This window comes from Mus caroli, chromosome 9, assembly GCF_900094665.2.
Source record: "Mus caroli chromosome 9, CAROLI_EIJ_v1.1, whole genome shotgun sequence".
Lineage (NCBI taxonomy): Eukaryota > Metazoa > Chordata > Mammalia > Rodentia > Muridae > Mus > Mus caroli.
In genome coordinates, this window is record NC_034578.1 from 102,823,011 (window position 1) to 102,844,116 (window position 21,106).

General features: G+C 53.0%; 1 protein-coding gene across 2 annotated transcripts in view; it reads left to right on the forward strand.

The window, feature by feature from the left end:
- Cacna2d2 (calcium voltage-gated channel auxiliary subunit alpha2delta 2) overlaps positions 1–21,106 on the forward strand; it is a 130,555-nt gene that overhangs the window by 98,491 nt on the left and 10,958 nt on the right. For both annotated transcript variants that reach the window (XM_021171426.2, XM_021171427.2), the window contains exons 5-22: positions 8,206–8,250; positions 11,438–11,579; positions 14,244–14,375; positions 14,546–14,603; positions 15,285–15,335; positions 15,464–15,563; positions 15,704–15,862; positions 16,064–16,171; positions 16,272–16,350; positions 16,853–16,902; positions 17,082–17,171; positions 17,373–17,444; positions 17,641–17,715; positions 19,328–19,402; positions 19,490–19,561; positions 19,648–19,719; positions 19,826–19,887; positions 20,575–20,651. In XM_021171426.2, coding sequence (XP_021027085.1) covers positions 8,206–8,250; positions 11,438–11,579; positions 14,244–14,375; positions 14,546–14,603; positions 15,285–15,335; positions 15,464–15,563; positions 15,704–15,862; positions 16,064–16,171; positions 16,272–16,350; positions 16,853–16,902; positions 17,082–17,171; positions 17,373–17,444; positions 17,641–17,715; positions 19,328–19,402; positions 19,490–19,561; positions 19,648–19,719; positions 19,826–19,887; positions 20,575–20,651 — 1,519 coding nt within the window. The remainder of the gene's footprint in view (positions 1–8,205; positions 8,251–11,437; positions 11,580–14,243; positions 14,376–14,545; positions 14,604–15,284; positions 15,336–15,463; positions 15,564–15,703; positions 15,863–16,063; positions 16,172–16,271; positions 16,351–16,852; positions 16,903–17,081; positions 17,172–17,372; positions 17,445–17,640; positions 17,716–19,327; positions 19,403–19,489; positions 19,562–19,647; positions 19,720–19,825; positions 19,888–20,574; positions 20,652–21,106) is intronic.

A 21,106-nucleotide genomic window follows, 5' to 3' on the forward strand; every position in this document is an offset into this window, starting at 1 on the left:
CTTTGACCTCCATACATGCACTGTGGCATGTGTGAATAAAGAAACAAAAAAAAAAAAAAAAAAAAAAAAAAAAAAAAAAAAAAAAAAAAAAAAAAAAAAAAAAGCACCACATCCCAGCCAAGGCGTGACACCTTAGCTAGGATGGCGTGCAGAGGAAGCAATGTGTGCTGCACAGTCACTCTGGAGAGGCACTGATGGAGTACAGAATCCTTTGTCCAACCCCAGCCCCCTCAGTGTTGGGGACTGCAATAAGCCCAGAGTAGTGGCTTGGGGTGGCTCTTGAGTAGAAAAGCTTTGCTAGAATGGCCATTCCCCAAGAAGATACCATGAGTCTTAGAGAGTCCCAGGGTCATAGGTGCCTCTTGACACCAGGACTCGTCTGGAATGTTAATGCCCTGATCTAAAAGAGTCCCTGGGACAGAGCATTGTCTGTGTCCTCCCTGATTGTGAACAGCAGTCTGTCTCCCTAGCATGTCCTCTAGCTGGGCCCCAGGGACTGACCTGCCAAAGTCACAAAGCCTTTTCTTTCACAATGAAAATCCCAAAGGTTCAAACATCTTGGAGCCAAGTGCAGGGCACAGGGTGTAGGGCCCAGAGGGTCAAGCAAAACATAGCATCCACACCAGCCAATTCCTGAAACCAGGGGCCATGATGCCCTCAGTAACCACACCAATGAATGGGCTCCATGGGTCTGGGTGGTGGCTCCCAGTAGTCCCCTTGCTAGAGGAGAAGCTGAGGGAGGCACCAAGAGTTGCCCCAGGCTCTAATGACAATATACAGGATGGAGGTGAGACATACCTTGCTCCTTCTGGCTCTGAGCCAAGCTGGTCTAGATCTACGTGCCCCAGAAAGTCGATGGGGTTGTTGGCTCTACTTGCTGAGGTTGCCTATTCACCTATTGGCAATGGAGATTTATAGCTGCTATCAGTTCCCAAGCATTCCTGTCCGTGACCCAGCCCCCTAACCCTGCTCCTCCCGCTCTGCCTCCCCAGACTGCCCTCCCCTGCCTTTGCCTTGCCTTCGGAGTAGCTTCTTTCACCACAGGTTAGGTGCAAGGAGCTCATGAGGTGCATGGAGTTGGAAAGAACAGCTAATTTATTTCTCCTTCCTTCTCCATTTCACTCTTTCACAGAAACTGGAATCTTGAGCATGCTGGACAAACACTCTACAAATGAACTGTACCCCTAACCCAAGATGATCTTTTCAATGAAGAAGTAAAAGTCAGTGACTCCCGCCCCCTAAACTAACTGAACTCCCTAAGACCAGGAGAAACCCTTTTCTTTCCCCACTCCATCGTAGTCCTGTCCCTCCTCAGCCATGGTTGTGGAAGCCTGTAGTGTCAGCTCTCAGGAAATGGAAGCAGGAGGATAATGAGCCAGCCTCAGCTGCATAGCAAGTTCAAGGCCAGACCCTTGTCTTAAAAATGGGAATGGGTGGGTAGAGAGATGCCTCAGTGGGTAAAGGCACTTGCAAGCTCTGTGATACCAAAAACCCACATTAGAGTAGAAAGGGAGAGCTGACTCCACACAGTTGTCCTCTGACCTCTACATCTGCCTCACAGCACGAGTACTACACACACACAAACACGGAAACACATGCACACACAAATACAAACATGCACACAAACACAGAAACATACCTGCACACACAAATACAAATACGCACACAAATGCAGAAACATACACATACATGCAAACACAAATACATACACTAAACATACATGCACACATGTGCACGCTCTCCAGAAGAGCTCTGGCTACTTTTCCAGAGGATCCAGGTTCAATTCTCAGAACACAGCTGCTAACAACTGTCTCTAACTCCAGTTCTAGAAGATCCAATGTCTTCTTCTGGCCTCTATGGGCATCAGCCATGCATATGGTACACAGACATACATGCAGGCCAAACACTCATACATTTGAAATTAAAAAGTAAAAAGAGATGGGGGTTAGAGAGATGGCTCAGTGGTTAAGAGCACTGGCTGCACTCCCAGAGGTCCTGAGTTCAATTCCCAGCAACCACATGGTGGCTCATGACCATCTATAATAAGATCTGGTGCCTTCTTCTAGCCTGCAGGCATACACACAAGCAGAATGCTATATACATAATAAATAAATAAATAAATAAATAAATAAATCTTATTTTGAAAAGAGAGAAAGAAAGAAGATGCCATTTGGGAGTGGTGCATACCTTTAATCCCAGCACTTGGGAAGGCAAATCTCTGAGTTCAATACCAGCCTGGTCTACAGAGCAAGTTCCAAGACAGCCAGTGCTACACAAAATAACCCTAATTCAAAAGCAAAGACAAAAAAGAGAGAGAAAGAAAGGTAGATAGGTAGGTAGGTAGGTAGGTATATAAACAGACAGACAGACAGGTAGGCAGGTAGATAGATAGGTAGACAGGTAGGTAGGTAGGTAGATAGACAGACAGTCAAGTTGATAGATAGGTCGACAGAGGCTCAGATCCATGCTGCCACACCCAGACAACCCCACTTCACAGCTCCCCTGCCCCACCCCACTACACTTAGGCCACCCATCTGCCCACTCCTGCATCCTTCCGTGGCCTGGTTTCTCAGCTCCTCCTCTTGTGCTCCACCACCCTGAGGGCCTCTCCCGAGACCCCTTCCTGTCCCTGGGCCTCAGTTTCTCCCGATCTCCGCCTGGATTCCTTCATGCTCCTAGCATGGTGGCCTTCAGCTATGGTCTTGTCTCAGCTCGTCATTCACTCTGTCCTGAGTGTACCCTCAACTTCCCGACAGTCTCCTCATTTTTCTCTCTTCATCAGCTTGTTTTCTCCTATGAGCAGGCCTGTGGAGCAGGGCAGAAGTTGAGAAATATACTCAGGTCCCACCCTCCCTTTGGTTTTCATTCCCTCCCAGTCCAAGCCCCAGAGAGGGAGACAAAGAGGCCACCACAGCACAAAACCTGTTCCTCCTCCAGGTTCTTAAACAAACAAACAAACAAACAAACAAACAAGCCTGTATTTCCCAGTGCTGTCCTGCCTGGCCCCTGGTCCATGAATCTCAATAGACCCATTTATTCTGGGCTAGGGTGGGCATTGGGGATCCCTGAGAGACTGCTGGAGCTTAGGGGGACACAAAGGCACTGAAAGATGCTGCTCAAGGACCTACTTCTATATCACTGCATCACAGTTTTACAGGCTACAAGCAGGGCTCCTTTTCCCCATTGGCCAGCTGATGTTGGTGCTACCTATCAGCTTAGTAAGGCCTCTGAGGGGTGCTCACCAGGCCGCATGGGTGCCAAGCCAGTGATTTATGGAACATCTCTGTCCGTGCCTGCCTTGCTTGTAACTGCCCTGGGCTGACACAGAAATGGTCTCTGGCTAACCACCCTCCTGCTTAGCCTGAGCTGCTACAGATGTGGTTGTGGCCACAGGCTGCACTGGCCACAGAGAGAACAGGGCTTTCTTTGCCCAGTCCCCTTCCCTGTGCTGATCAGCCCACCAGTGCGCATGCCTGAGATCCCCAGGTGTAGGGCCTGTGGTCACCTGTTTCTTCCAGACTGCAAGGTCACTGCTGTTCCCATGAAGATCTGCTGCTGCTGTGACTGCCAGACTGAAAGGCATTAGTGCTAATGGTGGCCCATTAGCCCACCTGCCAGCTAGCCCTGCTAGGAAGAGCTGGCAGGGGCTGTCCATGACAGGCCATGCAGCAGCCGTGGCTGGGGAAAGGATGTGGTTTGTCCCTTGCAAACATAAAACCCACCCTGAAATCCAATGACCTTGAGAAGGTGAACAACGAGGAGTCACATTCGTCCTCCATGTTCAGGAGAGACAACTGACCCGTGTCGCAATCCCAGCCTCAAGCTCAGGTCCTTCCCCAGGCCCAGCCTTCTCCTGGGAACATTCTCGTCTCCCAATTCATAAGGCAAAGCCCAGGATTCCCCTTCCCAGCCACAGCCTCAGGGCTGTCTCACACACACACACACACACACACACACACACACACACACACACACTGCTCACAGCACCTTCTTCTGGGCCTCTATGTCATAGACATACCCAGGCAAGTGTCCCATTTGTCTGTCTCACTCATGACTCCTTCAGATCAGGGGCAGCCAGACCTGTGTCAGTGCCATCTATCACCTGACCTTGTACCCAGTCCTGTGCTCTGGTGGCAAAGTGACCAGGAATGGTCTTCTTACTTCTGAATGGGGGACATATTATCCAGTAGTTGTGGGCACAGAGTGCTGGGCTCACGGAGCTAGACAGGAAATCACTGCATGGTTAGTAAGGTGTGTATCACCCAGTGTGGACAGTACAGAGCAGGGAACAGAAAATTGTGGTATACTTGTATATACACACATATATCCCTATGACAACCAGCCAGGGACCTAGGGAATCCTTGAATCCACTGGATCAGAGCTGTGATACCATCAAGGGGCCAATAAATGGTGGGGGGAGGGAATAAAATACTCTCTGATTCTAGGCTATGACCATACTCATTTGATCCTGGCAGGGCCAGGGATCTAGTAGCCACAGACTAGAGTTGGGAATATTAGAGAGACCATGGCCTGATTTACAGGCAGCACCTCCCGTGGCTCTACACAGACGGGCAGCAGGTGGTCTGGTACCCATAACACTTAACAGTAGATGAAGATGGGCCACCTGCTGGACGGTGCCCGGTGCCAACATCACACTGAGCCAACATTGTTTGCCACCTAGGCCGCCACCAAAGAGGATCTGGGCCAGGGCATGGGTTGGGGAGAGAGGGAAGAGAAGACAGCCCTGAGCCCCAACCTACAGTAGGAGACCTTGGAGTCTGGTGGCAGTAGTGGCCCTTCCTGTCTGATGGGGAAGGTAACCCTAGCTACAGAATTTAGAGGGAGACCTGTGAAGTCAGGACTAAGGCCTGAAGAGCCAGCTGGACAAGACAGGTGGCCCCCCTGGCCCGAGGGTCCAACCCAGTCATAGGGCTCACCACCTGTCTCTGTCAAGCCAGCAACAGACGGCTCTCAGGAAAAAAAAATCCTTTTTGGTCAAGATGAGCTGGCAGTGGGTCTGGACAGGAAGGCCACACGACCTCACTGAGGTGGCTGGGTGCCTGCCTGGGCTCCGCACAGGGGGCTGGTGGGCAGGTGACAGTCATGTCTGGGCAGCCTTGGCAGCTGCCTTGCAAGATGCCAAATCTAGATGACAGCCCTCCATCCCACGCATCCCGGGCTCTTCCTCACCCTCCTGCTCCACAGCTTCAAACAGGCTTCATGTCCTCTCAGGCTCGGCTCCTACTAAGAAGCCAATGTGCCATGCATTCCCATGCGTACACACTGAGACCTACCCTCACCAGCCGCTTATGTATACAGGTTCCTGGTGGGGGTCGTGTGTGGGAGTTAGGGAGGCCATTTACCCACCTTTGGCCAAGCTTAAGCAAAAATAAACCCTGAAAGGAAGGAACAGATAAAGCCACCAGGACATGCTTTCAACACTGATGTCACCTATGTCACATCATCCAAGGGTCCTTTCTCTCAGCCCTTCATGTGGGCTGTGGGGCTGGCCTCCAGCTCTGATGTCCTCTGTCCTCTTTCTGATTGTAAATTGTATGGTGGGTGACGGACCCCTGGATGCAAAGCTCACTGAAGCTGCATGTTCTTCTTACCTTGCCTTATCGAGAACGTAGGGGTGGGTCCTGAAAATCATCATGGGCCTACTGGGGCAAATCTATCTGGATGGTGCTTTCGGTTTGTGTTTTTGTTTTTATTTCGTCTTGAGACAGGGTCTCACTATGTAAGCTCTGCCTACCATGGAACTCACTCTGTAGACCAGGATGGCCTCAGATTCAGAGAGAGCCACCTACCTCTGCCTCCCAAGTGCAGGGACTAAAGGGCCACCACACCCAGCTTACTCAGCGCTGATCAGCGCTTATCAAAACTTGAATCACAGACCCTTCTTCAAGAGCCCCGTGCTCGCTCAGTAGATAGTCTACCTCCTTGTAGACTATCAGGACATGAGTCACAAAAGCCAACATTCTGGTGCAGCTCAGGTAAAAGCAGATGCAAGCCTTCCTTCCCAGAGACCTGCTCCCACACACTGGGATGGCTCAACCCGCCGCTCTCACATCGCATCACAAATAGAAATCACAGCTGTGTGTGCTGTGTGTTTTCACATGTGGTCTTGGCAAGGGGCAGGAAGACTGCAGATACCTTGGGCCCCACCCATGGTCTACAGGAACCTGACAATCCTGCATGCTATTTCCCTTTATCTCTTATGCCAACAACCTTATATCTTCCACTGAGACTGTAAAACAGCAGAAAAAAAAATAAACAGAATCCTGGGAACTGCTGAAGAGACGGCCCAAGTGAGCGCCAAGACACCCTCAGGATGACTAGGGTACAGATGGACCCCCTCTCACAGCCTGACAATGGCCAGCCCCCACCCACGCCCTTTCCCGTCCTTGCAGGAGCTTTGCCGCAAAAGTTGGCAAGTGAAGCCCCAGGTCGTAATCTGCAGTCCTCCCACTGCGCCCGCCTGTTTTCATTACGGCGGGAAAGAGCATCGGAGCCGTGTTTATAACCCCCTTTTAGATAACAAATCACATTTTCTTTTCGCCTGCGAGTGTGTTGAATTGATATTTTTCCCCCTCGGTTTAATGGGTTTGTGTGTTCAGGAATGATCTTCATCAACCGAAACTCCTTATTGTGTTTGATGTAATGTCAGCTTTCATTACGTGCTTCTGTGTGAGCCAGACATAGGGAAAGGCTGAGCCCCCTGGAGCCTGGGCTCTGCCCCAGCCCCCTACCCGGGCCTGTCTTCCTAGATGGGTGGGTGGGTGGCAAGTCTGGATGAGGCTGGAAATGAGTTGGAAGGGCAGGTCAAATCCTGGGTATAAAACCTTCTTCTTTGTCCCTGCCCTCGTGTCTCCTCAAGGCATATATTAGAGTCACCAGAAGAGCCACACATATTAGACACCTCTTGAGATGTCAGCCTTGTGCCAGGCATTCAGTCGCTAATCCAGAATGCTTAAGTCTGTGTCCAGCCAATCACTTGTCCATAACCGGGGAACCCCTGAAAAAGACATCCTGAGACTATCACCTCAAACATTCTCAAATACTGACCAACTAAAACTATTGGCCACAGACCTGGCATCTGGCCAAACCCTCCCTTGGAGGCATAAGGAGGCTCAGAGAGAAAGTGGTGCAACCCTAAAGTCACACAATGTGCTCTAGCTAGGCCTCGGATGGGCAGGGTAGCCTACATGGCTTCCACCCCTCATGGAGTGAGTGCTGGCTCTATGCAGGCTGCTTTGTAGGCAGGTCCTAGGGAACAGATCAGGCTACAAAGAAAAGCCCCAGCTGTGTAAGGAACCCCTGGGGCAACACTGAAGGATCTTGTACTATGAAAAATGGCTGAGGAGCACCTGGGGAGTGACTTGGACAGTGGCCCTGGCCCTAGAGCCCACCAGGGCAAAGTGGGACGGCCCCTTCTGGGCGAGTGGCACTCACTGACACAAGGCTCACCTTCTGGCGGCCTCTATCAGCTGCACTCGGTTCTGATTAAAGATCATTAAACATGAAATTAGCCCGTTTGTGTTACGGGTCCCCGGGGCGACGGGTGATTATGACGTGCAGATGGCCAAGAACCCAGGCGGCAGGCTGGCAGGCCCGGGCCAGGATGGGCAGGCAGGCACATGTGAGTGAGGGCCACAGGCAGGCATACGGGCCCAGCTTTGTTTATTCCCGCTCCTGTTGTGTAAACCCCTTTGCATTTCACAACAAATCACAGATAATTAATAAGTACATGCTCGTAATGAGCAGGCTTTTTAATAGAAGAAATTGGAAGATGCAGTGTGAAGTCATTATTTCGCTGTCGCCCAGGCTCTGTTCTGATTTCCTATCTTCCTCACTCCCTGGTCCTGCCTCAGCCACAGCCCCCTCAGCAGCCAGGCTGGCTCTGACCCTGCCCACAATGGGCCCGCAGGGCAAGGCTCTGGTACTCTGTGTCAGGGGACCCTGGAATGTAACATCCTTCCAGAGAGTGGGGAGGACCTGAAGCTAGGCCTTGGGGTTGCGGGGGCAGGGTACCAGCTGTACTGACTCACCCCACTTTTCCTGGGGGTGGCTTTGTGGGGAGGGACAGACTGAATCAGTCCTAGAGGAAGCAAAACTGTTCTAAGACTTGGCGGACCTGAGGGTCCAGGCTGTGTCTTGGGAGCCCCTGAGCTATGAACACTAAAGCTTCTCTCTCATCACCAGGAGGAAGACATCATGTACTACGATGCCAAGGCTGATGCTGAACTGGTAAGTGTCCCCACCTTCGCCATAGAGGATGGGGAGCAGCCAGAGCTATGCCTTGTCCTTCACAGTCTCAGCTGTGAAGTGGGTGTTAGGGATCCATGCTCACCTTTCTGAACTCAACCATTCAGTGTCATGCTTGGTCAGCCTCTCCTTGTCCACAACTCCCTAGAGATCCTTGACCCTCCAGGGCCTTGTCTTCATCACCATTATAAGCTAAGCTCCCCCTGCACCATGTAGAGCAAGCTGTATCTCCCTCTCTGGGCAGGGTGGTAGAGTGTTGGATATCAGGGTGGTTCCATCCCAGTATGAGGGGCTCTCTGGGCACCATGGGAGTAGAGGGGAGAAAGAAATAGACTCCAGGACCTCCTGGGGGTAGGTACATAGGAGTGAGACATGGTGACATCTAAGCCCTGGCCCAGGACAGTAGAGGCTCCTTTCCTTGTGATTTGGGGAACTTTGCATCAAGCTATGTAGAGGACCCATGGCCTGGCCTCACTATCATTGCTTGGCCCCACATCTCTTGGTGGCTTCAGACACAGAGAGAGGTAGCCCAGTTCCTGCATCTGTTTTCAGATGGGGCTCAGCTCGAACCATGATAATCTCCCAGAAGCGGCAACACTGGACCTAAACCATTTTATTTCCATATCCCATGACCTCAGGTCTGCTTGGGTTAGCTTGGAAGGTGGTGAGGTCCCCATCATGAGAGGGCTCAGCAAGAATGACTAGGGGGTGACAAAGAGCCACAGAGGACACCAACAGTGTCCCTGGGTTCGAGCACTTGGGAGTAGCTAGTGTTCTGTGAACTTATCAGTGTCTGACTCCAAAGCACAGTGGTTGAACCTAACTGTAAACAGCGTGGGTGCAGTGGTATAGTGTCTAGTACTGATTTCTGTTTGCTGATACAGAAAACCCAAGGTCCAGCATTTCCTTTTCTGGCCTGGAGGCCTGGAGGCTTTCCTGGCCTATACAGAGGTAGCCTGTGACACAAGGGGTGGGAAGGCTGGAAAGGATACCTGGGTGGGAGGCCATCATGCTAGGTTAGCCTAGGAAGCCTTAGGGAAGGCGGGGGGCCTGAGAAGGAGGGGGTGGGCTCAAGCAGGTGCATTTCCCCTTGGCTGAGCTCCGTGGCTCCCGGAGAAGTTGCTAAAATTAAAGCTGGAATCTGAAATTCAAATGAAGAGCGAACCTTTAATTAGACCCTGAATCTAATTCCTTACCCCCCTCGGCAGCGGGCTGTAATTTTAGCAATCAGTACATTAAATATAAACCAGGAGACTACAGTTGCCCACCACACTGAACTCCTGGGTTCCGCTAACACTGAGAGCCCCCCTGGACAGCCTTGTACCCAAATCCTGACCAGGACACAGCTTCCTGCCTCCAGCAGCCCCCAACTCTATCCAGGACCCCAACCCTGGCTCCAAACGCCTCCCACTCTGCCTCCCAGCCCTGCAGGGGGATTGAACTACCCAGTAGGGAAGCACTGCTCTAGTCAGGCCTGGGCTAGGGTCAGTGAGGCCAGAAGCTCCAAGCCTAATATAAATAACAGCGCACGCACACACACACACACACACACACACACACACACACACACACACCAAGTCCCCTGCTTAGTGTGTTGTGTTGTTTTGTTTAGTTTGGTTTTAATCTTTGCCAGAGGTACAGTTAGAGATCTTTCTAGACCATTTACTTTTAAATTGCCAGCCAGAAGGTGGGGGTGGGGGGAAGAGAAGGAGAAAGTTCGCAGGCTGAAGGCTTATCAGAATGGAATCCAAATGTCACATTAGTTGGGAAAGTTGGGAGATTAAATTTTTCAGTGCCCTTCATCTGCCGCTGACATTTGGGGGGGCTTTCTTCTCCCACGCCTCTCCCTCTGAGTGGAGCATACGTGGCTTACGCCTCCCAGACCGCTGGCTCCCTACTCCAGCCCATATGCTCAGCAGCTGCCTACCCTGGCTTTACCCAGCACCTAAGGACATTCCAGGGGCTTTCCAAAGCGGGCAGGAGGTGGGCGTGCCCGGTGAAGGGCAGGAAGGACAATAGACAGCTTGAATGTTGATGTCCAAAACCATCCCTGAAAGATGGGTAGGGGACAGACTCGGGCCACTTCAGGATGTGTCCTAGGATGTGGCCTGGTGGAAATGACCTGGGCAGTAACCAGGAGGTTGAAATGCACTAGGAGGGAGAAGTCTGGGCTTCAGGGAGCCAAGGAGGAGCAACCCTTGAGACCCATTGGGAAGAGGATGAATGGAGCCTGCGCTGAGCTTACTCAAAAGGGTCTTGGGTGGGGAAACAGGGTTTGGGAGTGTGTGGAGCATTCCACACGTCTCCCTTGCCTCCCTGTCTGGCTTTTTCTTCTTCTCCTGTACTTTCTCCAGCATCTTCCTGCCTTGCTTGCACACCTGCACTGGAGCCTGTTCCCCCATGGGCGGCAGCATCATCTCTGTAGCCACGGCGCCACTCCTGCCAGCCTGTGGTAGTAGGCGGCTGGGGGTTGGGGGGCTGCACAGCGCATGCCCAGCCTGCCTGGCCGAGAGATACCATAATTGGCACCTGTCAGGCAGCTGCAGCTTGTTTTAGAAAATCAACGGGGGCCTTTATAGTCCTGCTGCTAGCGGGCATGATAGACCCTCCCTCTGTAGGTCACTAGGCCTCTGTACCAGCCCCCACTCATCTCTAGAGCTACCCTGCTATGGGAGATGGTTCCCCAAATGGGGCTAGGACTGTCTGGTACTAAAGGAGCCTGTATACAGTGTGGGGGGGAAGGGTGGTACTCAGCGGGGAGTATGGGGGTGCAAAGCTGCCTGCTGAGGCTTCGCTGTAATTGCACAAGGCGTGTCCTTGGAAGCAGAAGTCTGCAGCCCACTCCTAACTGGCTCTCCTGTTTGCCTCCTTCACTGACAGTTGCCTTTCAAGGATGTAGAGAAGGGGTCATTTTGGTTTGGGTTTTAGCTGAGATTTGGCAAATGGATGGGCAAAGGCAGGCAAATTCACCCAGGGAAGCCTTCTGGGTAAGGGGTCCATATGCTGTACCCATGTTCTCCTGTGTCTCTCCATCTGTCTCTTGTCTCTACAATAACCTCTGCCCTTAAGATGACCCTGTCTTCTGGACTCTGGCCCTCCCTGTCCTCACCTGCAAGCCTAACCAACCCACTCGCCATTTTCCTAACACGGGTGGGGGTGCTTTCTGCAGGATGACCCTGAGAGTGAAGATATGGAGAGGGGATCCAAGACCAGCGCCTTAAGACTGGACTTCATCGAGGACCCAAACTTCAAGAACAAAGTCAACTATTCATACACGGCTGTGCAGATCCCCACAGACATCTACAAAGGCTGTAAGTGTAAGGAGGAGCCCTTTCCACCCACATGGGGCAGGGCTCACTCCCTGCGCATTCCAGGTCCCAGAGATAGAAAGCTAGTGCCACCTACCTCTGGCCAGTCCCCTGCACCCAAGGTCATACACGTTCAGTTCTCTGACCTACCCACATTTAGGTCTTCACACTTGGCAGAACTTGAAACACAGCCTCTTTGCTGGTATGGTCTAAGCCTGTGTGTACACATGTCCCACATATACATGCACACATACATCCCTTGCTCTCACTGCTGGGCTGAATGCCCCCAGAACAGCCCCTTGCCACCCCTGACCATCTCTGACTCTGTTAAGAGGGGCTGGCTGGGAAATGCCAGCATAAGGTGGACACAGAGATTAAAGGCCGCAAGGCAGCTGCCGTAGACAACAGTCACAGGCCTGACTAGCCCACTTCTCTCTATGGCCCAGAGCTGAAAGAATGGGAAATGGTTTCTATTCTGCAATAGCCAAGAGTGTGGTGAAGAGGGACCAGGAAAATATGGTTGAGATTCCAAGTCCCAGGGGTGGGACAGCTTTGCACAGAGGAGTCATTATAGCTCCAGTCTACTGCTGTGGCCCCTCATCTGGTGTTTGGCTCTGGGCATCTCCCCCATATACTGTTCCAGTTCCTTAGGAATTTCCTCCGGCAGTAGATTGAAGGCCCTGGTTCTGACATTACCATGTGAGCACCTACCTATAGGACAGCCTCAGAATCTGCTGGGTTTGGAGAAGGTGGAGGATGGTGAGCTGGGATGCTGGGGAAATGGGGGCAAAGGAGTCAGAGCTACTGTATAGGTTCCAGGAAAAGGGGGAACCCTAGGGTCTTCCAGGAAGCCCCTGTCGACCTCAACGTCAGCCAGCCCCGCCCCCAGCAGGATACCAGCAGATCACCTGCATGAGCCAGTCGAGAGGCACTATCACAGGCAGGCACGCTAATTAAAACAGGAGCCACACCACCCTCCCCAGTCACCCCTCGCTACCCACACAAATTACATTTTATATGTTCTTTATTTACTGTGTCACTTTTAATTAAATCTGTAATCGCCTGCCTGAGGGGGCATGGTCCCCATTTCACAACTCAGTGTGATCTGAGGGTGCGCTCATGGGTGTGGCATGGGCGTGTGTGCATGTGGGGGTATTTGCTTCAGTGTGTCATACAGGTATGTCTTTGTGGTCGCAGATATCTGTAGGGACAATCCACCTGCAGCAAGAGTCACCCCTCTGCTGGCAGCCTGAGGGACTTCCAAGTTTCTCAGTTAGGAAGAGGTCCAGGGATGGGTAGGCATGCCATGCAGACTCAAGGACACATGGCATTGTGCGAAACATTTGGGTGCCACTCTTCATTTTTTCCTTAAAAGGAAAAATAGAAAGTGTTCAACTCACTAGGCTTCTAAATCAGAAACAGGACCATAACACGCTGTTCAATAGGCAGAGCCAATGGAAGAAAGAGGTTTCATGTTGATATTGTGGTCAGTTAAGGAGAACCACAGAGACAGAGAGGGATGAAAGCCAAGCTCAAGGAGCAAGATAGCAGAGACACAGCACAGCCTGCACACAAAGCAAAGGCAGAGGGGCAGGCGAGGGTTGGCAGGCCCCTGGGCACCGGCAGGGCCTGAGAGGCTGTCAGGCACAGCTCATCTGTTCTCAGGGAATCAAAGGCCTGAGAGAACCTTCTCTGCCTGTCACTTGAGATCTCTGATAGGGATCACGGAGGATAGAGTGGCCTGATCCAGTGTAGAGATAAAAACATGCCACACACACACACCAGGTAGACTTCGGGGCACCCTGAGTGATGGGACAAGAATTCCATCCAGGTTGGTCAACAAGGTAGAGATCAGCCTTGGTCGGTGATAGGCCTGGCAGAAGGGAGGAGCCACCCACGTGCAGCCACAGGGTTAAGGAGGGTGGGTAACTGGTGGTAGCATATGAGAACTCCTGTGTACCCCTCGCCCATGGTAGCAATTGTGTTGCTAAGGTGGGTGGGTTTGGGCGTAAGGGGCTGGGGCTCCTACGTTTGGCTGGAAGCACAGAAATTAGAGGCAGCGATGCCTGCCATGGGTGCAGGCTGTATGTACGTGCGCATGTGTGTGCAAGTGTGTGTGCCTGTGTCAGAAGAGGATCCTGGCCCCATCCCTGCCCCTCTGCAGCCCCCACTGCTGCCCCTGCCTGCTCCTGGCCCCAGTTGATTAATCATGGAGCTGAGTGGCTTCCAGCTTATCAGGTACCTTAATAGCTGAATAATTCCAGCCCCATCAGCGAGCCCTTAATTGCTTTCTTGTGGCTGCGGCCTGGAGTGCATGCTGAGTGGGTGAGCTCCCTGGGGGCCGGCTGCGGGCTCCAGGCAGCATGCTGGATGGGGGCCCAGCTCATAGCTCCCTGCCACCCAGGTGGCCCTTCTCCACAGGCCACAAACCACATCAGCTCTGCTTGCTCACCGAGGCCTGGATGAGGGTAGGCTGAGATATTTCTTTGATGATTTAGAGGAGGGAGAGCAAGAAAATCTCCCTAGAAGAGCTGGTGTGGCTCCACATGAGATCCTGGTAAATCAAAGAAAGCCTGGGCAGGCAGAAAGCAAGGGAGGCCATGGAGATGGGTTTAGCAGGGGGCGACCCCAAACCTCCCAACCCCAGCCTTCTGCCCTGCCCCACAGCTACTGTCATCCTCAATGAGCTTAACTGGACAGAGGCCCTGGAGAACGTCTTCATTGAGAACCGTAGGCAAGACCCTACACTGTTGTGGCAAGTCTTTGGCAGTGCCACAGGAGTCACCCGCTATTACCCAGGTAGGCACCACTGTCTCCCTGGCCCATCCAGCACCCATCTTGCTCCATCTCCAAGCCTACCCATCCTGAGGACCATGGGGTACAATGAACCAGGTCAATCCCCATCACTCCCGCCTGCTCCAGTCAGACCCTTCTGCCGGGCCGGGCCCCTTCACCCCCTCTTTCCACAGCCACACCATGGCGAGCCCCCAAGAAGATTGACCTGTACGATGTCAGAAGACGACCCTGGTGAGTGAGCAAGGGGGGTGGAGGCGAGACACCCCCTCAGCTCCCCATCTCTTGTGCCCGCTCCCCTCCCTCCCAATATCCATCCAGACCTCCGAGCAGGGCGCAGCCAGCTCTATCCAATTTTCATTTCACACATCGCTGCCACTGGAAAATGGATCCCATCGCCCAGGCAAGCCGCCCAGCTGCCTCTGCCCCCACACGTGTCGTCCACTACCCAGCCCCCCCCCACACCCACTCAGAACTGAGAGCAGACCAGTGAGGGTGCTTCCAGGGGTAGCTAGAGCCTCAGTCAGGTCAGCCGGCCCCACCTACTCATTTGATCCCTGGACACCCCCGACCCTCTGCTCTGCCTCTCTCACACTACTCCATGATCTTCCCTCCCTCAGACTCTCTGGAGTCTCTCTAGGACAGAGGACACAAGCCACTAAAGCCTTCTGTCCCTGTGGATCACCTGCCCTTCCCCCTCACCTCTTGTTTACTTAATGAGGGAACCAGATCACTCATGTCACAAGAAAAAAAAATGTCTTTTTTTATTGAGCATGGTCTCCCCGGTGCCCAGACTCACTCCAACCCCCATAGTGCGTGGTCAGTAGAAACACAGGAATCAGTAAGTGGGTGGAAGAAGGAAGACCCCCGCAGGTCCCAGAGGTGCGGTCCTTAACTGAGTCTTCTCACTGGCAGGTATATACAGGGGGCCTCATCACCCAAGGACATGGTCATCATTGTGGATGTGTGAGTGAGCCTTGTAGGCTGGTGGGATGGATTAGGACTGGACTCTGCTGCCTGGGCACCTTATGAGGGAAGGGCGGGAAAACCCTGAGAGCCCACATGCATGCGCCCCCTCCGTGCCCGGTTTCCAGGAGTGGCAGCGTGAGCGGCCTGACTCTGAAGCTGATGAAGACATCCGTCTGTGAGATGCTAGACACGCTCTCTGATGATGACTATGTGAACGTGGCCTCAGTGAGTGGCAAGGTGGCAGGCAGGCTGGGTACCACTCACCCCCATCCAACCTGCTCCCATGACAACCATCAGCCCTGTACAACAGCTATACACTGTGTGGCCATCCTGAAGCCACTCACCACCCCCCACTGTCCCCACAGTTCAACGAGAAGGCGCAGCCTGTGTCTTGCTTCACACACCTGGTGCAGGCCAATGTGCGTAACAAGAAGGTGTTCAAGGAAGCTGTGCAGGGCATGGTGGCCAAGGGCACCACAGGCTACAAGGCCGGCTTTGAGTATGCCTTTGACCAGCTACAGAATGTGAGCCCCACGGGTGGGCAAATGGGTAGCCAGGGGTGGGCGAGGGACCAGGCTTAGTGACATGGGAAGATGAAGATGGATTGCCTTGTTAATAGTAAACAGACAGCTTAGACAGACAGTACCATCTGCCGTGAGGGAGGAAGCCCCACCCTGGACCTGTGAGAGACCAAGGATTGCCTGACTCTGTTCATCCTTCACTAGTCCAACATCACTCGGGCTAACTGCAATAAGATGATCATGATGTTCACGGATGGGGGTGAGGATCGCGTGCAGGATGTCTTCGAAAAGTACAATTGGCCCAATCGGACGGTGAGCCTCAGCCCTGGTGGGTGGCTGCTGTGAGCTGGGTCCAGGATGGGAGAGGGCCATCCTCTGGTGGCCATTGTGATAACCTCATCCCCCCTGGCAGGTACGCGTGTTCACGTTCTCCGTAGGACAGCATAACTATGACGTCACACCCTTGCAGTGGATGGCCTGTACTAACAAAGGTACCTCATCGGGTTTCAGCCTCTGCCTGCTGTGTCCTTCTGCTAGCTGTCCATCCATGTGTCCAGCTGTCTGTTCACACACTGTGTGTCTGTCCTTCCATACATACCCTTTGTCCGGTGCTTTGTCTATTTGGTGGGCTGTCTTGCTTGCCCATCTGGCTGTATGTCCCCTGTCTGTCTGTCTGCAGCCTTTCTGCTAATGTCTGTTTGTTGATCAATCCATCTCTGTGCGTTTGGGTAAAACTCATGTTTCTGACGTCCTCGGATGAGGCTCCTTCCTCCACCCGTCTCTGTTAACCACTCCCACCTCTGCTGCTTCTTTAGACCCCTACAATCTATCCTCTCCTGTAGCGTTGGTCACAGTGCCAGGGCAGTGGCAGGGAGCATAAAGCAGTTGGGGGAGAGTCACAATACACAGTGTTGCAGGTGTACCCAGGCGACATTACCCCCTGTGCTGCGGGCCTTGCTGTGCCAGTCAAACCCACATCTCCTCCCTTTGCAGGTTACTATTTTGAGATCCCTTCCATCGGAGCCATCCGCATCAACACACAGGTGAGGTTGTGGAGGAGACGGGCCCCTCCCAGGCCTTGGCTTCCCTCTGGTTGTGGCTGCGTGCTTTGCGTGCTTTCCAGTCATGGGCCGATAGCGACCCCTGGTGGCTGCTGTTGTCCATGGCAGCAGATGAGAGAAGAGTGAGTTGGGAAGGACATTTAGTGCCTCTCCTCTCTCAGGAATACCTAGATGTGCTGGGTAGGCCCATGGTACTGGCAGGCAAGGACGCCAAGCAAGTGCAATGGACAAACGTGTATGAAGATGCGCTGGTAAGGCTTCTGGGCAAAGAAAGGGGACTGGTGGCCTTCCCCCAGGGATGTCCCCACACAGTCAAGACCCTCAAGGGGCCCCTTATTGGTGTTGACCAAGTAAAAGAAAATGACAGGTGGCCTGTGTCTGGGCCCCTTCTCTGAACATTCACCATGGAGACAGGACTGGCCACAGGAGACCTCATCCTTCTCTCCCTTCAGGGGCTGGGGTTGGTGGTAACAGGAACTCTCCCTGTTTTCAACCTGACACAGGATGGCCCTGGGGAAAAGAAGGTAAGTTGCCCAGTAGGTTATCTGGGGAGGAGTTGGCATTCCTGGAGCAGGTCTTGGGATGGAGGAGGGTTAGGGCATGCTACAGATTTGGCAAAGCAGCTCTCCGTATCAGCAGCTTAGCCCTTAGGCCTGGGCCAGGGGGTTCTACTACGGAGTTGACTCATTTTAGTGTACTGTCCCATTCCTTTGTGTCCAGAACCAGCTGATCCTGGGTGTCATGGGCATCGATGTGGCCTTGAATGACATCAAAAGGCTGACTCCCAACTACACAGTAAGTGTCCACCTGCCCCTCTGCCCTGGTTTGCTGTCCATAATGACACAAGCCAGACTCAGCAGGGGAGACTTGGGGACTGAAAGACCTTCACAGGGGCCTTTGACTCAGAGAATCAAGAAAGACTTCCCAAGGGGTTTGGTCTGAAGCTGGGGACAGCAAGCTTCACGGGAAGACTAGTCTGTGAGTGTTTCAGGCCTTGCTGATCTAAACATCCATTTTCCACGCTAATACTATCATGTGAGCACAGCTGCACACAGATCATTGATAAATGGCCCATGCAGATTTGTTTCATTTTTGTTGGTTGGTTTTTTGAGACAGGGTCTCTCTATATACTTCTGACTATCCTGGAACTCACTACATAAACCAGGCTGGCCTCAAACTCACAGTGATCTGCCTACTTCTGCCTCCCAGGTACTGGAATTAAAGGTGTATACCACCATGCCTGGTGACCCATAAAGTTTTATTTGTAGATATTGATATTTGAATTCCATAACATTTTTACAACACAAAATAATTATTTCTTGATTTTTTTTTCAAAAAATACAATGTGTGTGGATATTTTGCCTGGATGTTTTTCTGTGCCGGGTACCTCTGGAGTCCAGAAGAAGATGCTGCATCCCTGGAAGTAGAGTTACAGATGCCCATGAGCTGTTGCATGGGTGCTGGAAATCAAACCCAGTGCTCTGGGAGAGCAGTTAGTGCTCTTAACTGTAAGCCGCCTCTCCAGTTCCCAATCTTAAAACCCACTGGGCAGTGGTGATGCACTCCTTTAACCTCAGCACTCAGGAAAAAGAGGCACACAGATCTCTGAGTTCGAGGCCAGCTTGGTCTACAGAGGGAATTCCAGGACAAACAGGGCTACACAGAGGGATCCTGTCTCAATAAATAAATCAAGCCATAAAACCCACTTGAGGCTTACAACAAATTATAGCAACAGGTGGCAGGCCAGATTCAGCCCTGCCCAGAAGTATGCTGGCAGGGTGTGAGGGCGGGGTGGGGCAGGACTCTTCCAAATAAGAGCCTGAGAGTGGAAGGCAGAAAGTGGAGCCAAGGAAGGGACAGACATGGCGGTTTGGCTATTCAGAGCCTGTGCTTAGAGAACTTGGGTCTCAACTATGAAAGCAAGAACAAGTGCTAAATGTGTGTGACAACCTCAAGCCTGAACCATGGAAACCTTTGCTTGGCCTGAGAGGCCCCACATACAGTAAGAAACTCAGAGGCAAAGACTTGTCCTTGGATGCCACTTCCGGGTCTTCTGCCAGGCCTGTGGGAGTCTAAGAGTCTCTCCTTCCTGTCCACCACCACTAAAATGGGGACAGGAAAGCAACATTTGAGAAAGCAGTGGATACGAGGGAACCACACAGTGGCCCAAAAGCAATAGCCTGTGAGCATCATGCAGATACAGAGGTTGGGCTGGCTGGTTCCTCCGTGGGAAATGGGAAATGGAGAATGCCCACCTACCTACAGGGCTAGTCAACCTTGGCGCGGACTGGTGTATGAGGGACACCCAGCCTGTAAAGGCAAGCAGTATGGGAAACAGAATGGAGGGCAGCTCAGAGTCTAAGAAATCCCCACTCAGCCCTCTGAGCCCCCAACCTGTACCCCACAGCTCGGCGCCAATGGCTATGTGTTCGCCATCGACCTGAACGGCTACGTGTTGCTACATCCCAATCTCAAGCCCCAGGTGAGCCAAGAGAGTAGCCCCCCCCCCTCCAAGGCTGGGAGCCCCTCCAAGACCAGAGCTCCTGACTTCCTATCTGGCTTCCTGTAGACTACCAACTTCCGAGAGCCTGTGACCTTGGACTTCCTGGACGCAGAGCTGGAAGATGAGAACAAGGAGGAGGTGAGCTGAAGGCAGGGCCGGGGGGGGGGGGGCGCAAGAAAATGGCTGGCGCGGGAGCAGGGGGTTCACACCTTTGGCCCTTGCAGATCCGTCGCAGCATGATTGACGGCGACAAAGGCCACAAGCAGATCAGAACCTTGGTCAAATCCCTGGATGAGGTATGGAGGCACAGACCAGGGAACAAGGGCATCGGAATGGACACCCATCCCTACCCACCCTCCCCTGCCCGCTCACCCAAGAACCTGATGCAGCCTCCTCTCCCAGAGGTACATAGATGAAGTGATTCGGAACTACACCTGGGTGCCTATAAGGAGTACCAACTACAGGTGAGTGGGCCAAGCTGGGCAGACAGCGAAGGGAGAGAGTGACCCCGACATCTGAACCCGGTTGCTTCTCTCCTCTTGCACCCCCCCATCCTTGCTATGTGTTTGCCCTGAGACATTTGGTTCTCCAGGGCCTCCCCTGGCCCCTGTGTGACAAGCAGCATGTCCTAGATGAACAGGACTGAGGACAGGACAGTTCACCTAACCCCCACCTGGAGGGTCTCCTGGGTATCACGCTCTGCTCACAATCCGCACCGTGGCCTCAGAGCCAGTCTTGACCCTCTCAGCATAGGCTGTCTTCACTGTGCCCTATACAGCGGCTCTGGGGTCCATTCTGGAATGCCAGGAGCATTCTCACACCCCAGGACCAGTCCATACTGTTTCCTGGCTCTCATAGGATTCATGTCCTGCCAGGAGATGGTGGGGCAGGTGGGTGCTGAGGTGGGCAGTATGGTTGGGGAGTCACTTTGGAACTAGTAGTTTCAAAGCCTCTGGGATGGCTTGGGGAGAAGAGAGCTTAGGATCCCTGGTGTCTCCAAGGTGTTCATTCCTAGGATATGCAGTTGTGCAGGGGAATTGTGGCCGCCACAGCTTGAGCCTCTTTGGCTCCAAGGCCCTAGGAAAGGAAGGGTGAGTGTGGCGTACTTCTCCTCATCAGTGACCTGTGCTCTCCCTTCCCCTCCTCCCCAGCCTGGGGCTGGTGCTCCCACCCTACAGCACCTACTACCTCCAAGCCAACCTCAGCGACCAGATCCTGCAGGTCAAGTGTAAGTGGCCTGGCCCCTGCCTGCATCCTGCACCCCTGCCTCTGCCCCTGCACCCTTGGCCGGCCCCAGGCAGCACAGCCAGCCGAGCTTTCGGGCAAGGCAGCCCTTCCTGCCCAGTCTGCCCAGCCTCAGGCGTGCCCACAGGCTGGGGAACCAGCCTTCAAAAGTCTGTGGAAATCTGCATGCTTGCCTTTTCTCGGATTTGGTTCTAGACCATTCTCTCATGGTTTCCGTTGAGGATTGTTTTCGGTTTTTCCTATCCCGTGTCTTCCCTCCTTAGCCTGCCTGCCCTGAACACTGCTGGGGGCTACATTGCTGGAAGACACCCCTCCCTCCCTTCTCTTCTACTCCCTGCGCCCTGGTCCTCCCTCTGTGGTACCACCTCTGTCCCAAGGTCTCTTGTCCTCTGTTCCTCCTCCTCCTCCTCTCCTTCCCTCTCCTCCTCCCCCTCCCCC